General features: G+C 51.3%; 1 protein-coding gene across 1 annotated transcript; it reads left to right on the forward strand.

Moving 5' to 3' along the window:
• Positions 1-624: 624 nt before the first annotated feature.
• On the forward strand, positions 625-15,622 carry ZC3H12A (zinc finger CCCH-type containing 12A). Its single transcript, XM_079988409.1, has 6 exons — positions 625-775; positions 1,465-2,025; positions 11,203-11,342; positions 12,247-12,481; positions 12,998-13,104; positions 13,328-15,622. Exons 2-6 carry the CDS (start codon positions 1,478-1,480, stop codon positions 14,293-14,295), a joined length of 1,998 nt encoding a protein of 665 aa, XP_079844535.1. The 5' UTR covers positions 625-775; positions 1,465-1,477; the 3' UTR covers positions 14,296-15,622.
• Positions 15,623-17,087: the final 1,465 nt, after the last annotated feature.

Here is a 17,087-nt window from a genome sequence, read left to right on the forward strand (position 1 = left end):
GGCAAGTGTATAAAGTGTATGATAATTATGCTGCTTTCAACAGGCAGGGAGTTCCTAAGTGTAGGTGCCTGCCATCACACTAAAATATTGATTTCTTACAAATGTGGAGCAGGAATTAAGGGGCATCTTTAACAGCATCAGAACGAAGCAGTTGAGTGGGCACATGTGGGGCAAGGTGATCTCGCAGGCAAACTGGTCCCAAGTTGTTATGGGATTTATATACGAATAGCAACATTATAAAGAGTTGCATTTACTGATAATCTTGTTTTGTTCTCGTGGTAAACAGCTTGGAGATTTTGTTTTGCTTTCACTATCAAGTGGTGTATAATTTTACAACCTAAGCAATGACCATTGCGGCTCAGGCAGGCGTACTAGGCCCTCTCCCTCCGCACAACAACCCGGCGAGGTGGGCTACGCTCTCGACAGAGCCAGGAGCTGCGGCCGCCGCGGGAACCAGCTCGAGTCGCGCCCGCGAAAGTGGCAACTCCGCGCGGCGCTGCCAGGCGGCCATGGGTCCCCCGCGCGTCCTCGCTGCGCGTCGTCGGAGGAGCTGGAGGCGGAGCCGGGGCGGACCGGGGAGGAGGGCGGTTCAGGAAGCGGCAGCCGGCTCCTCCCCGCCTCGCCTCGCCTCGCCTCTCGGCTGCCAGCAGCCCGGCGCCCTATAAAGCACCAGCCACGGCCGGCCCCGCATCGGCCCCATGGAGGAGCGCGCGGGCCCCGCCGAGCTGGAGAGCGAGAAGGAGGGGAAGAAGCGGCGGCGGGGGCGAAGTGCCGGGTAGGGAGCCCGCTTGGCCGGGCGCGGAGGCGGCGCCCTCTACCCCCGGCCTGGCTTTTGTTTTGTTTTGCGGGGGGGGGGGGCGGACAATCCAACTTAAATCCAGGGTGTCCTGGAGGGGCGATCCAGCTTTAAAAGGGTGTCCTGGAGCGGCGCCCCGGTGCGCTGCCTCGCCCCCACGGTGGTGGAAACGGGGCGCTTCCTGCCCCGCGCCCATCACCGCGGCGGCTGGTCTGGCCGGGGCTGCGTCAAGGTCACGAGCGCCGGCAGGTGACAGCGGAGGGGGTGGGGAGCGAGGCCGCGCCCTCGGCTTCCTTAGGCGGAGCAGGAGTTGAACTCTGCCCCCCGCGCGTCTCCGTTGGGGGCGAGGAGCGATCGGGGGCGACTCCCCGCCCCCCACTCCGCTCAATCCTCCTTGTTGAGTGACCGAGGCGGGGCGGAAGTGGCGAGTTCCTGGGTCCAGGCGGAGCAGCCCTGGCTGGAGGTGCCTCCTGGATCGAGGTTAGGGAAAGCACATGACTGGGAAGTGGGCGAGATTCTTTAGTGGGGCTCTGCTGCCTGTTTCTGTCCCATGGAGCCTCCTGCCCCCCAGGCTTGAGTTGTGGCTAAGCAGTCAGGAGTGCTCCAGCCTGGACCTCCGACTCCCTCCTGAAGTCTGGCTGTAACAGCTGCTCTCTTTTCCTTTGCAGCTCTGGCATGTGAATGAGGAACAGATTCTGCCCAGAGGAGAAAAGGATGAACTTAGGCGGCCTTTCCACCGCCCCTCAGGGTGGCTTTGCCCACTGGCCTGAGCCTCTGCCCTTAGCGAAGTGCCTTGGTGGCAGTGGGCAGGAGGAGCCTGTAGGGAGCTCCATGCAGGAGAGTGGCTACCTGAGCCTGAAAGGCCCAAGCCCAGAAGAGTCTGACGCAGAACTGGAGTCGTGGAGCTCCTTGGAGCAGGACACCACCGAAATGCAGATGAAGGTGGACTTCTTCCGCAAGCTGGGCTACTCCTCGGAGCAGATCCTGGCTGTCCTCCAGAAGCACGGCCTGAACGCTGACACCAACACAGTCCTCGGGGAGCTGGTCAAGCATGGGATGGCCACGGGGGAGAGGGACCCTGCTGAGGCGCCCCAGGACGCCCCCGAGGCACCGCTGGTCCCCCGAGGGGGTGCAGCAAACCAGAGCCCCACCCGGGCCACTCCTCTGGAGGGAAAGGACGGAGAGAACTTGCGCCCCATCGTCATTGATGGGAGCAACGTGGCCATGAGGTAGGGCCTTGTCTGTGGTGGCTCGTTCCCTCCCACGTGGGAGGTGCTTGCTGGGACTGTGGTGCCTGCCTTGCAGGGGGTTGGACTAGATGGCCCTTTGGGTCCCTTCCAGTTCTATGATCCTATAAGCAGAGAGTGACACCTTAAATGCCCAACCTGGCTGTTCTTTTTAAGCCCAGATGTCAATATTCTAGGGAGCGGCCTAGTTCTTTGCCTATCCTCTCCATCTCTGTGTACTTTCCCTCTGTAGTGGTTTCATGACTGACTCGTGGGGCGTTGACAGAGCTTGATGTCACATGGCTCTGAAAAGCAGGGTGTTTGTTGGGTTTTTTCACGCTGTCAAGTTCCTTCCTGTGCCTGAGGAAAGTGGGCAGGCCTTCTCTCCTTCTGACCATGAAGAGGATCTTCTGTGCAGTGATGGGGCAAGAGTTGTTATTGTGGCGCTTGGAACTGGTGGGAGGGGGCAGAGGTTCTGACCTGCTCCTCTTCCAGCCTCCAGCCATATGAAAGGCCTCAGGCGCAAGGGAGATTGCTCAGGACCCGTGTTGCACAGCTGGCAAGCCATGCTCTGCTGTTTTGCAAGAAATAAGCCGCTTGAGAACCAACACGTCCACCTCCTTAAGCAAGGGGAGGGCCTCGTGCTACAAGTTTGTATGTTTTTGTTCCTCTCACTGTGGGCAGGATCCTCTGCCTTGCTGTGAGGGAAAGGCCTGTGTTTGTGTGTCCTGTTTTGTCCAGAGGGCAAGATCCTGCCCTGTATAGATATGGTGGTCTTATATTTATGTCCTTCTTGTCAGCTGAGGTGGTCTCCCCAGTTTGACGATAAAATCCAGGCAAAGATTACAATGGGGATCTGATGTGTTGTGGTGTGGTGCGTGGTTATTGTATCATATCTTGTCCCCTGACAGTGGGTGATACAATCCAGGGGTCTCTGCTGCTGAGGGATGGGGCGGAAGCAGCTGCAGATGGGGAGTGGAGAGGAACTGGTGGCAAAGATGTCAGCCTCCTGAAACAGCAACCCTTCCACTGAGAGGAGAGTTACCTAACTTTTTTTGACATTAACTTTCAAGCCCAGGAATCTGCCTGGCAAGTTAATTTTACTCCAGGGTTAAAAGAGGTGGTGGCAGCATACAGGTTGCTTGTTCATGCTTTCACAGACAAGTTGGAACACTGATTTCTGGATTTCTATGACGGAATTATGCTTCTAAGGAAGCATCTGACCAAGCAGGTTCCCTGCTCTATAGTGATCATTTCTCTCTTGTGGTTGTTGCTTATCTAAAAGCTGTGATTTGATTTGATTTGATTTGATTTCAAAGGGGTGCAGCAGGTGGAGGGGGGGTGCTTCTCAGGTGGAAGAGGCAGCAACTGTGGGTAGGAAGGCCAGGTTCCCCCTGCAGGAGTTCTGGGCGGGTCTTGGGACAGATTTGTCCTTGCTAGTTTGCTTGTTTTAACCCACCCACCCCGCCTGCAACCTTCCAGTTATTAAGAGAGCATAAAACACTGGCCTCAAAACTACCCTTTGTGCTGATTCATAAGTTTCCAGGGCCCAAAATGTACCTGCCCCTTTCCCAGAAGCACCTCAGGGCCACTGCAGAGGGGGCCTGGATGTAGCCCCTCTCTTGAAGGTACCCTGAGCAAAAGAATCCTAAAACCTTTATTTGTGCCAGCACTCCTTCCTGGAGTCTGCCTGTGGCCAGGAAAAACAGAGAATGAGAATAATGTGGGGAGTGCCTTTTTGAGTAAACTATAAGCTGAGTGTATTCCCTTTCCTTGATACCCAAAGTGCCCCCGCTCAACTGTGGAATTTGGGGAAGCAACTCCCAAGTTACTGGCTGTAGCTTGTTGACAGATTTAAGCACTTGCCAGTCATTTAAGAAGTTAAGTGGTGGCAAACTCTCATGTTCCTGCCAATGGGAGAAAACCTTTTTCTCGATTACTTATGAGCTGGTGCTCTTTGGTTTTGAAAGCCACGATTCTGGAATGCCAAATTCTGTGTGATTGATTCTGGAGTACCCTTGTAGCAGAGAATATACAGTGGTACCTCTGGATGCGAACAGGATCCGTTCCGGAGCCCTGTTTGCATCTTGAAGCGAACGCAACCCGCATCTGCACGGGTCGTGATTCACCACTTCCGCAAATGCACGTGACATCATTTTGAGCGGATGCGCGAATGGGGAAACCCGGAAGTAACACGCTCCGTTACTTCCGGGTCACCGCGGAGCGCAACCTGAAAACGCTCAACCTGAAGCTATTTCAACCTGAGGTATGACTGTACACAGTCCATGCTGGATGTTCTCTGAATTTGGAGAAGTCTCCCAGGAAAACAGTGCTGATTTAAGAGTTAGCTGCTAGAATGGGCACATCCCTGCAGCCCTTCAAAGGGAGAGAGCTTTTCCTCACCTGGCCTGGTGAGGTTGAGAGCCTGTTAGAAGTTCTAACATTGATCAGGGTAGTGGAGGTGAGAATGGCATCTTAATTCATTCTGGGATCATAGTGTGTCCATCACCTCACACACGCACCCCAATAGGCAGCTGCACAGCATCCTTACTGTAGTATTCAGATACCTCCTGCCCCCTTTGCCCCAAGGCAGTGGTGGTGTTAGGAACTTGGCATAGTTAAACCGTGGAACTTGCTCCTTCAGGAGAAAGTGATGGCCACCAACCCAGATGGCTTTAAAAGAGAATTAGACAAATTCCTGGAGGAGAGGGCTGCTAGCCATGATGGCTGTGCTCTGCCTCCACAGTTGGAGGCAGCCATGGTTCTGATTCCCGGTTGCTGGAAACCACAGGAGGGGAGAGGGTTCTTGCACTCAGGTCCTGCTTGCTGGTTCCCCATTAGGGCATCTGGTCAGCTGCTGTCGGACTAGATTGGCCACTGGCCTGATCCAGCAAGGGCCTGTTTTCTTTTTTTTATGGTGGAAATGGGCAAACAGCAGTTGCTATCCTCATTTGCTCCTTGATCACAGTTAAGGTTTCAGGGTTTTTTACTGCCTGCCTCCTGTCCATCAGACCCTCCTAAAGGAGCAGGGTGGAGGGGGATACAAGTCCTACACAAGTGTGCTGATAATTTGTTTTGTTTCTACGGTTTGTTTTGTATTTTGCCTTGCTATTTTTATATAAACAAGCAGCTACCAGGACCCAGGAAGAGCAGGGCAGTTTCAGAGCCGGCTTCCTGTTCAGAGTGGAATGACGAACTGCTGTGTTCGTTCTTGATTCACCCTCCCCTGGATAATACTCAAGGCAACTATATGCAAATCTCAGAGGGGTGAGTGGAGGAGAATTGGCCTCCACTTCCTTCTAAGGGAATTTTTCACAGTTGTTGCCACATCAGATGAGTCTGCTGGGCTCCTTCGCAAGCCGTTCCACACGAGGCTTCTAGGAAACAGCATGCAAATTTTCTCCAGCAGCTGCAATAAGGAGAAGAGGGTTTGGTAGTTAGTTGCTCTTAGATCCTCCAGAAAGTTTCAGTTTTGACTTGTGGGATTTGCTTCCCATAATACTGTTTCATATTTTAATATTGACTCTCTCTTTCTCTCTACTGTCAACTTTCAGGAAGGTTTAGTATCAAAGGGTTTGGAGGAGGTGAGAGGGAGCCCCTAGAAAGTTGACATTTCTCCTGATTAGATAGATGGATGGATATTTTTATAAGATTTTGTTAAAGCTATTTCATAATACAATGATATTTTAGAAACCTAATCTAACCAAAAACAAAAACAGAGGAAGAGAAAAGATAATGCAGAGTCCTCTCTCAAAGGCAGCTCTTGTTGCTCACAGAAAGGGATAGACCCTCCCAGCTCCCACCTGGGAGCTTTCCTTTATACCCCCTGCCTCTCACCCTGGGAGATCTTCCCTGCCTCTCACTCATGGTTCTTCTACCAGCCAGCCACCACCTTCATGTGTGCTTAATCCTTGGACCCCAATAATGGCCCAGAGCAGAGGGCACCAAAGAAAAAGAAAGAGAAGGAGAAAGAATTAAAAGGACTTTCTATTTTCTGTCTGTCAGTTACATAAAAGAAATTATTCAAAACATTTGCTCTAGGATGATATCCAACTGGATGGTTTTGAAAGAGGATTAGACAAATTCATGGAGAGAGAGGGCTTTTGATGGCTCCTCGCCGTGATGGCTGAGGCCACAGCTGGACTCCGCACTGCTTCTGAATCCCAGTTGCTGGACACTGCAGGAAGGGAAAGTGCTCTTGTGCTTGAATCCTGCTTGCATGTTTCCCTTTGGGGCACCTGTTTGGCCACTGTGAGAACCGGATGCTGGACTAGATAGAACATTGGCCTGGTCCACCAGGCTCTTCTTATGTTCTTAATGTTGCTTTTCCTCCTCTACCATTAGAGCAGGCATAGGCAAACTCGGCCGTCCAGATGTTTTGGGACTACAATTCCCATCATCCCTGACAACTGGTCCTGTTAGCTAGAGATCATGGGAGTTGTAGTCCCAAAACATCTGGAGGGCCGATTTTGCCTATGCCTGCATTAGAGCACTTTGCACTGAGGGATTATCCACACTTACCTTTCCTCTGTGTTTTACAGGCACAGTCCAAGCATCATCTATCCATACAGGGGTGCCAAGTAGGTCATCTCCAAAACTACCCTTGTGCGGGGGGCGTGGTATTTGCAGAAAGAGATTTGCCAACCATTTACATAAGCTAAAAGGTTTGTCTTACGATGTAAAGTAGGATGTGGAAAATTAACTCCTTCCAATATTGACAGCTTCATCTTTTTAAGTGAGAATGAAGTTGAGAGGTCCCCCTCAAATAAACTTCCCAAAATGCCACATTAAACCCGTGTGAATACACTTGGGGAATATCTAAAGTAATACTACAAAGCACATGAATTATCTGTGGCAAAATATTCAATTCAAGCATATTAACTTTATCCCAAATACTAAGTCTAAGCCCATCTTTCCAAATCAAGAGATATCTCTGCAATCAGTCTGTTTAAATTCAGTTTAATTAATTGAGAAATATCTCTAGGATCCAAAATACTGAAATATGTTACCTCTGGGTACCGACAAAATTGCCAGTTAGTCACATAAACCAGATAACTTAATAGTGCACAGTGGCATGAATTTGGATTTTAAATAATTCATTGTATAGGCAGAATTTAAGCAAAATTTAATAGATTTTATTAGTTTATATAGACTATTAGCGTCTGCTAATAATAAATACTGTAATAATCAGTCATCTGCATACATAGCTGCTTTAAATTCCAGTTTTTTCATGCACCAAACCAGGAGTGTCTTCACTGTTCTGGCAAATTGCACACCGTAATGGCACTAACCATGAATATAACGGGTGAAAGAGATTAGCCCTGCCCTGTAGCCCTCTCTATACCAAACTCACTCAGATGAATTCCGTTTGTCGAGTCCACCTGGGGCCTGGGGAGAGAGGTATATGATTCTACTCCAATTCATAAATTCCTGTGGAAACGCACATTTTTTTTCAAAGTTACAGAAATAAACTACCAATATATTTTATCAAACACTTTTCCAGCATCAGGAAAAATAGTTGCAGCCCATCAGTTCTTTTTTAAAAAAGAAACAAAGATTTGATACCAGCTTAAATCATCTGTTCCCTGCCTTTGGCAAATAAAGTCCGCCTGATCTAGCTATACAAACAGCCTAAAATCTGTTAGCAAGGATTTCTGTTAATACCTTGGCATCTACATTCATTAAGGAGATTGGCCTATAATATGCACAGCTAATGTGGTCTTTAATGGGCTTGGGAATAACAGAGATGTGAGCATCATATAGTGAAGATGGGCTAGGCACCCGATTCAGAAGCATGGCTGAGTAATCGCACCACTGTGGTGTGTAGTGTGTTAGTGTGTTACAGTGTGGTGTAGTGGTTAGTGTGTTGGACTAGGACTTGGGAGACCAGAGTTCGAATCCCCACTCAGCCATGAAGCTCACCAGGTGGCCTTGGGCCAGTCACTGCCTCTCAGCCTCACCTACTTCACAGAGTTGTGGGGATTAAGTGAGGAGGGGGAGGACAATGTACATGTCACCTTGAGCTCCTTGGAGAAATTATTATTATTATTATTATTATTATTATTATTATTATTATATAACACCCTATACCCGCAGGTTTCAGGGCAGTTACAACATAAAATCACAATATAAAAACACGAAATACATTATAGAAATAAAAACAAAAACAACCCAATAACACACACTCCACACATTTTAAAAGGCCTGGTTAAAGAGGAATGTTTTTGCCCGGTGCCTAAAGGTGTATAATAGGGACGCAGGTGGCGCTGTGGGTTAAAGCCTCAGCGCCTAGGACTTGCCGATCGAAAGGTCGGCGGTTCGAATCCCTGCGGCGGGGTGCGCCAGAGCAGCGATGTCACGCTGGCCACGTGACCCGGAAGTGTCTCCGGGCAGCGCTGGCCCCTGGCCTCTTAAGTGAGATGGGCGCACAACCCCAGAGTCTGTCAAGACTGGCCCGTACGGGCAGGGGTACCTTTACCTTTACCTTTAAAGGTGTATAATGAAGGCACCAGCCGAACTTCCCTGGGGAGAGCATCCTAAAAATGAGGATATAAACACAATAAATAAATAAATTTTCTGAGGTAAGGGGACAGGTGAGTTGGTCACAGGCAGGCGCTGGTCTCTCTGCAAGCAGAATCGTCTTTGCATGGCAAGAAAGGGAGGGAAATGAACTGGTTTTTTGAAAGCAATTATCTCCATTGACCGCTTGCATTATGTGGGGGTTGGTGTTTGGATTAGTTGGGCTCCTTTCAAGGGCTGATGGGCTTTACCTGCCTGTAGAAATAGGATCCACCTGTTCATTGGGCAGGCCTTGATTTCAGTGCTAAGGACCTCTTCCGATGCTCTGAGGAAGCTTTTCAGTTGTGGCCCCTTAATTGTAGAACACTTTCCCCAAAGAGACCTGCCTGGCATTTGGAGGGGGTCTTTTTGTTGCCAGACGTCATTCTCCCAGGCTTGGGGGCCCTTCAGGCTTAGAAATTGTTATAGATATTACATTGCATTCTATCATTACATCATTGTGTCTGAAGCTCTATTTCGCGAACTCCCCAGAGAACCTGCAGGAAGGAAGCCAGCCGATAAACAAGCGCTGCCGGTCCTTGCTTGAGCCCTTTTGGAAAAGGGGCCCTGAAGCCAAGAGAGCATCCTGCCTGCCCTGTGGCTACGGAGACCTTGGAACCACCAGGGGCACCCAGGGCAGGTGTGGCTTCCTGAGGTTCCTCCTGTTTCTCTCTTGCTTTGGAAAGGCCAGCTTCTAGAAACCATGATCATAACAGGAAGCTCTGGGAAAGACATCAGCGCCCCATGAAAGTTTAAGACACTCTCTTAACAGAAAGTCATATTTTCTTCCCATCAGGAATTCTGTCAAGGATTTGTTTAGCTGTGATTATTTCTACGCTGCAAGGGGTCGGACAAGATGACCCTCGGGGTCCCTTCCAAACCTGTGATTCTATGATCATCCCCACCTGGCCCCTAATTTAAATCTTTTGGGGTGTGGATGGTCAAAAAACTATGGGAACATTTCTTTCTGCCAGAAGGAATTAACATATTCAGCCTATTATATTACTTGCATTATGCGGGTCTTTGTGGGGGAGCATTTCTCAGCTTCACTGCTGCTGGGTCCTTTTTTCCTTCCTGCTTGGCGCACGTGCTAATTGCACAAAGGCCTTGGACAGGAAGTGGATTTCACCCTCTGATGAAACTGCCCAGGGAACTTAAGCTGGTGGCGCTGGACTGTTGCCCAGAGAGGAGCATCTGACCTGGCTGCTTCTTGTGGGAGAGGCTGGCATTTGGAAGTTCTGCCCCCTCCATGTCAGAGTTGTGGGCGGGGAAGAGGTTTGCCGGATGCAGTGACTCCACAGGGAAGAGGCTGTGCTCTGTGCATGCTGAAGGGGAGACCGCCGTTTACTCGTTTGGCAGGGATTGAGCGCTCCTGGCATTCAAAGCTGCTTTCCTTGGCTTAGGTGGGGTTAGAAAACTTTGCACTGTGTCGATGTGCATGTCCTTGAGCCCCCAGCTGGAAAGATTGGCGTTGGGAAGGACAGATTCCTCTCCCAACTCCCCCTTTCCACTTCCTCTTGGAAAAGGTACTTTGTTGGTGAGAAAAGTCTACCCTGTGTTACCAAGACTAGTTGCTGCAGGAGCTCAGTCGTATCCACTGCATACCTCAACTTATCAGCGATGATGTTGTACATTAACCCGGAGACCGTTTCCAGAGAGCTAATTTGAGCAGGAAGAGAACCAAAGGGATTGGGAGGGGGGAGGCTGATGCAAGTGGCAAAAGGGCAGAGCAGGCAGTGAAGGGCATGCTGAGGATGAGATCCAGGGCTCGCAATGTCCAGCCTGGAGGCAAAAGTGCTTTAACGGACCTCTTCCATTCAAAAGAGCAGGCTGTTCTGCCCCCACAGTCAAGAGGGCAGCAATGCTTCTGAATACCAGCTGCTAGAAACCACAGGAGGGGACGGTGCTCTCATGCTTGAATCCTGCTTCCAAGTTTCTCATGATGGGTATCTGGTTGGCCAGTGCGAGAAGAGGATGCTGCACTACTTGGGCCATTAGCCTGATCAGGCAGACTTTTCTTGTGATTCCCCCCACCCTCCCAGCACACATAAAAACATATTTTCAGAGGAGCTGTTTTTCAAAAGAATAAGATTTATTTATTTTTGTTTCGCATTGTTTTGTGTATCTGTATCATTTATAAACCATGATGGCAGAGAGGGCTATCGAGGGCCACTAACCATGATGGCTATGTTCTGCCTTCAGAAGCAGCAATGAATCCCAGTTGTTGGAAACCACAGGAAGGGCTCTTGCACCTGGGTCCTTTAGCGGGTTTTCCGCAGGCATCTGGCCGGCCATTGTGAGAACAGGATACTGGCCTAGATGAGCATTTGGCCTGATCCAGCTAGCTCTTCTTAGGGGTTGTTGGACTGGCTGGCAGGGCTGAATTCAACATTTAACATAAGGAATATTCACTCCAATAATGAGGTCAAGGGGCATCCCAGTGGTGTGGGGAAGGAAGGCGGCAATGGCGGCGGTGGCATGGTGTTCAGCATCTCCTTGTGAGTTTTGGCAGGGCACAAGAGCTTGCCCAGTGGATCTCCTCTGAGGTTTCCTCTGCCTTCGTGACACACAGGTCACGTGGGAACCTGAACACTGACCCTGTGAATTTTTGTATCTTTGCAGCCACGGGGACAAAGATGTCTTCTCCTGCCAGGGCATCTTTCTGGCGGTGAAGTGGTTCCTTGACCGAGGACACACAGACATCACTGTCTTTGTGCCATCCTGGAGGAAGGAGCAGCCGAGGCCTGATGTCCCAATCACAGGTATGTGTTGAGCACATGGCTTGAGATAGCCAGGGGAGTGTCTGTTTTCATTTGACATTGAGCTGATGACTGGATGCACTGGATGGGATAGATCATGGTTGACTCCTCTGCCTTGCCCACCCTCCACCCCACATACTTTGAAATGTCAGGTGAGGCTTGGCTGTCCCACCCAAATAGTCACCCCAGTTGCCTCTTGGGTTGCCCTGAATTGCCTCTACCTGACCAGAAGGATGTCGAGATGCACCAAGGTCAGAACTCCCCCTCCAGAAACACTCCAAAATCCCACTCTGAACATTTTCCTGAAGTGCTATCAGCTTTCCTTGCTATGGCAAGTTCTAATGGCAAAGATTCAGGAAAGGTAAAGGAAAAGAAAGTCTTTCACACAGAACTATGGAACTTGTTCTCCCAACCTCCTCTGAGGGCTCTTGTGCTCCAGTCCTTCTTGTGAGCTCCCCGTTGGGGCTTCTGGTTGGCCACTGTGAGAACAGGATGCCAGGCTAGATAGGCCATTGGCCTGATCCAGCAGGCTCACCATATGTTCTCACGTTAAAGGTTCGTGACTGTGGACATTTCATCTCTAAGACTTGCTTTAATTTGGGTTCCCATTTGCATGTCCCAAGAGGAGGGTTCAAGTCAAACAAATCGGTAGGGTGTGATATGGCATCTGAGTGAGAGAGAGAAGGAGGGAAAGCTCTCATTTGGGTAGGGATGGAACAAAATTGCTTGGGGGTGTGAGCAGCAGGCAGTGTTACCTAGGTCAGGCGCTGTCTCAGTTTCCGGCTCTAGAGAGTTGGCCTCCCCCAGCCTCCTGCCAGCTTGGCTTGCTCACGAATTGTTCTGCAAATGCCTGGCCCTTCCAAGAGCTGTCTTGGGCAGAGGGTGACCTTGGTGTGTCCTGTTGCAGACCAGCACATCCTCCGCGAGCTTGAGGAGAAGAGGATCCTTGTCTTCACGCCTTCCCGGCGCGTGGGGGGCAAGCGGGTGGTCTGCTACGACGACCGCTTCATCGTGAAGCTGGCCTATGAGTCGGATGGCATCGTGGTCTCCAACGACGTCTACCGAGACCTGCAGGCAGAGCGGCCTGAGTGGAAGAAGTTCATCGAGAAGCGTCTGCTGATGTACTCGTTCGTCAATGACAAGTAGGTCCCTTGGGCGCTCGAGGATATTGGACTGGGGGGACAATGTGGCTGGACACAGAATGGGAGAGATTTGCTGAGGAACTCTTGGGGGGTCCAGCCTACATGGCTGCCAAGATAAGCTTTATTTGGGGCGAGGACAGCAGCATGGCTGGTGGGGCCTTGGAAGCTAGACTTGGTCAGTGGAAAATTGGGTCTGAAGGTGTGCTGGGGGCCAGGAGTAGGACTCCAGTGCCCTATTCATCTCTGGGGACAGCAGAACCAAAATACACTGCCCCATCCGTGCAAAAGGTTTGGGTGGGCATGGCAAGGAGCTGGGCTTTCTCAGTGATTACTCCTGGGCACAAGCCCGGGGGGGGCAGGGGAAACACCTCCCCGAAGAAGTTGGAACTACAACCCTTTTTTTCTTTTCAGGGGCCATTTGGGTTTTCTGTCTGTCGCTGGCTGTGGTGGGAGGGGGAGAATCATGGCCTCTGGGAACGGCTGCTCTTGACCAAGGTGTGTGCTGCCTGCCTCCAGGTTCATGCTTCCCGATGATCCGCTTGGGCGTCATGGACCCAGCCTGGACAACTTTCTGAGGAAGAAGCCGGTGGTTCCTGAGCACAAGAAGCAGCAGTGCCCTTACGGTAAGGCTGGTTTATTTCCACTCTCCATTCACCCACCCCTGGCACCAAACTCTCTCCCTCTTTCTTTCTTTCTCTCTCTCTCTCTCTCTCTCTCTCTCTCTCTCTCTCTCTCTCTCTCTGTCTCTCTCTCTCTCTCTCTCTCTCTCTCTGGGCCAGGAGGGTTTTCCATTTTTCCTGTGGTACTTCTGCCCCACATTCAACCCCTTTTCCCTTCCCTTTTCAGGGAAGAAATGCACCTACGGCGTCAAGTGCAAGTTCTACCACCCGGAGCGCCTCAACCAGCTGCAGCGCTCCGTGGCCGACGAGCTCCGCGCCAACGCCAGGCTCTCCCCGACCAGGGGCGTGCCAACTTCCAAGGAGGAGAGGGGGAGCCGGCGGCCCTCCCAGGTGGAAGCCTTGGGCTCCCTGCCCCCCGAGAGTGAGAAGACCCCCTTTCAGAAGGCTTCCGTGGACAAGAAAAGCTCCACCCACAAAGCCAAGCACGGGGAAGGCCCCACACACCTCCTGCTCAAAGGGGCCCCTCATAAGAGCAGCGGCGGTGGCACCTACCGGCCTGCAGAGTGGTACCAGCCACCGCCTCCTGCCTCTCCCCACATGGACTCCCTCTCCTACGCGTCTCAGGAGCAGTTTGACTCTGGCATTGGCTCCCTGGAGAGCCAGCTGTCCGAGATGTGGCCCAGCCCCCCGGGCAGCCATAGCTCTCACCCCCACCACTGCAGGGGGCAGAGGCCCACCTACCCGCACCCCCTGGGCCCCGAGTCAAATAGCTACAACTGCTACCAGCCCCAGGGCTACCACAAGTCCGTTGCGGGCTCAGGCACCGGCTTCATGCCCTACAACCCAGAGGTGCCTTCCTCCTCTGCCAGGGCCCTCCCTCCCTCCCTGCCCGGGTACAGCCTGCCTGCTGACTCAAGGGCTTCTCTGGGGCCCAAGTACTGGTCTGAGCCCTACCAGCCAACAGCCCCCAGGGAGGGGCTGAGGGGCCACCAGCTGCCCTACGACAAGGCCTCCTGCCAGTGGGCCGCAACAGACCACTTTGCCAAGGAGCGGGCCAACGTTCACACCCGCCTGTGCGGGATCTTCCACCCTCACCTGGTGGACGCGGTCATGAGCCGCTTCCCGCAGCTTCTCGACCCCCAGCAGCTCGCTGCCGAAATCCTCACTTACAAGTCCCAAAACCCCGGGGTGTGAGGTGGAGGGAAAGCAGTGGTTCGGCCCTGGAGGGAGGAAGTCCTCTTCTTGTATTGCAGGGGGTTGGGCTAGATGACCCATAGAGTCCCTTCCGACTTTTATAATTCTGTGATTCCCCTGGGAAGGTCCTTCCCAAACACTAGCTGGAGCTTTGAGGCCTGAATGGGCCAGTGAGCAATTAGGATGAGGAGGGACAACCTGTCCCTCCCCTTCAAGCATTTGTTCAGAGGCAAGGCTTGTTCTTCACATAAGAGCAATGGCACGTCCGGGCAAGGGTGAAGTTGGCAAAAGGGGGATAACAGGCTCTCCCATAACATTGCTGTGATTAAAAAAAAAACAAAAAACTTCTGACAACTGGAAGCCGTGAGAGCACTGCCTGTGCTCTGACTGCCCTCCTGCCTTCTCCCAGCTTTCAAAGGGCACCCACACTCCCCTGACCTCCAGAACTGTAGAAGGAGGCATCTCTAGATATGGGGTGGAGAGTTCAGTGCTCGCTACTCCTCTAGCGGCTCAGTCTTGGTGACTGGCAAGTCCGATATTAACGGTTATAGATACTTTCGGTAATGAATATATAGCAATTGCTCCTGGTTCCTGCTTATATATTTTTTAAAAAATAAAGTGTGTGATTCACTTGCAGGCCAGGAGCAGTTGATCTGTTGATGCATATTGTATCCCTCTGTATACGTTATGTATTCTTCCGTGTGGTCCTTCTAGTGGTTGACGCTGAAGCCATCCCAGGTGGCGGCTGGCAGAAGGGAGAGAGCAGAGCACAAGACCCCCTGCCCCATGAGTGGGTTTTGGGGGGGGGGGATTGGGGTGCTGTGACCTGCTCCTTCCTTCTCCCACGTGCCAAAGGGATAGGTCAGCCAGGCTAGCACTGTGTGCTGCAAGAGCCACCTGGACCCAGAAAACCCCGTATGCCTGGTTATATTATGATACATCATGGAACAGTGGTGTTTCATGTTAGTAAGCAAAATGCTTTTTAACTATTGTTTGTAATCTTATAACTTTGCACATTTTGTAAATTACGTGAGAGTTTGGTTTTTAATGGGATGGGATTCCTGGATGATGCTGGTTTTCCTTCCTTCTAAGGTCGCTGTCCCATAATTAGGAGTGGGCTGTTTTAAAGTGCATGGAACAGTAAAAACACTTTGGAATGTCTTGTGATCTTTCTTCTTCTTCCTTTTCCTCTTCCTCCTCTTCTTCCTCCTCCTCCTTCTTTTCTCTCTCTCTCTCTCTCTCTCTCTCTCTCTCTCTCTCTCTCTCTCTCTGAAGCAATAACAACCGATTGTGATGCACAAATAAAAGGCCCTGGTTGTTCACATCACTCTCGTCCCCTTTATTTGTTGCAATTGTATATCCCACTTTTCCTCCCAAGGGGCTGAAGGCGACATACATGATTCTCCTCCCATTTTACCCTCACAGCAACCCTGTGAACTAGAAAGGCGGTGGCTGGTGGACGTTTACCCAGTGAGCTTCATAGCCAAGTGGGGATTTGAACCCCGGTCTCCCAGGTCCTGGTCCAACACTCTAACCACTACACCACACTGGCTGTCATCACACTGCTGCTGAAGCAGGGTGACTTCAGGTAGAAGCAGGAGGGTGAGAGGCAATTTCTGTGGCACCCTTCCTGACACACCAATGCTGCCCCTAGGGCTTGTTTCCTCTGTCATGGAAGAGGGAAGGGTGTGGCTGAGAAATCCTGGACTCCTGCATCCCAAGCGTGGTCCATGAAGCCCCTGTGAGGCCAGTGTGTGTGTGTGTGTGTGTGTTGCAAGATGCTAAGAAAGACATTCTCTCCATTTCAACCCCAAACTCTAGCAGCAGCTCTCGAGTCATAAAATGGAGCCCTGCCTCTCCTGCTTCAACTTAAACCATGGAACTCACTCCCACTGGAGGCACTGAGGGCTGCCAACTTGGATGGCTTTAAAAGAGGAATGGGTAAATTCATGTAAGAGTGTCAGTGGCTACTAGCCATGATGGCTACACTCTGCCCTCCACAATTGGAAGCAGCAATGCTTCTGAATCCCAGTTGCTGGAAAGAGGAAGAGGGCTCTTGTGCTTGGGTTCTGCTTGTGAGCTTCCCATGGGTGCATCTGGTTGGCCACTGGGAGGACAGGATGCTGAACCAGATGGGCCATGGGCCTGATCTAGCAAGCTCTTCTAAGGTTCTGACATAACAACTAAATGGCTTCAAAGTTCTCCAAAAGCACTTTTCTGAGTTTCTGCTGCGCATGCTGAGAAGGGTCCTGCCTCTGATGGGCTCGTCACCAAACTTCTGAGGTGCCCAGGACTCCTTGTGTGCCTCCTGCTCGGCTACAAACAGCAGAATTGGTTAATCAAGTTTTATCTGGACAAATATTTTCTGTCCCTCCTTACTTCATAAACAAACATAATTTAAATCCAAGAGGGAAACTGTGTGAGGTGTGCCCTAAGAGCAGAGGGTTGTTTTCAGCTGAGGAGAGGAGAGTTAATTCCCCTCCCCAGCTGGACCCCCAAGTGCCCCCTCACAAGTCTGAAAAAAGAATAGAAATAGGAAACTGCTTCCAAGCCTAATTTCAGTGCTGGGGGTGGGACTCTTTTTCCAGGCAAGGCCTCTTGAGGGACTGTGCGCCATGGTGCCATGTTGGTGACCCACGGCCTAGACGACGAAACGCTTCGCCTGTCAACGTCTCGTGAGGAGAGGTTGGCAAAAACTTGCAAGGGACAGCCACAGCACTGGTGGTCAGGCATGTGCTTCGTCTGCAGCTTGTCCCAGGTTCCAATCTCTGGCGCTTCCCATTACAGGAGCG

Source organism: Podarcis cretensis (genome assembly GCF_951804945.1).
Source record: "Podarcis cretensis genome assembly, chromosome: 8".
NCBI classification, from domain to species: Eukaryota; Metazoa; Chordata; class Lepidosauria; order Squamata; family Lacertidae; genus Podarcis; species Podarcis cretensis.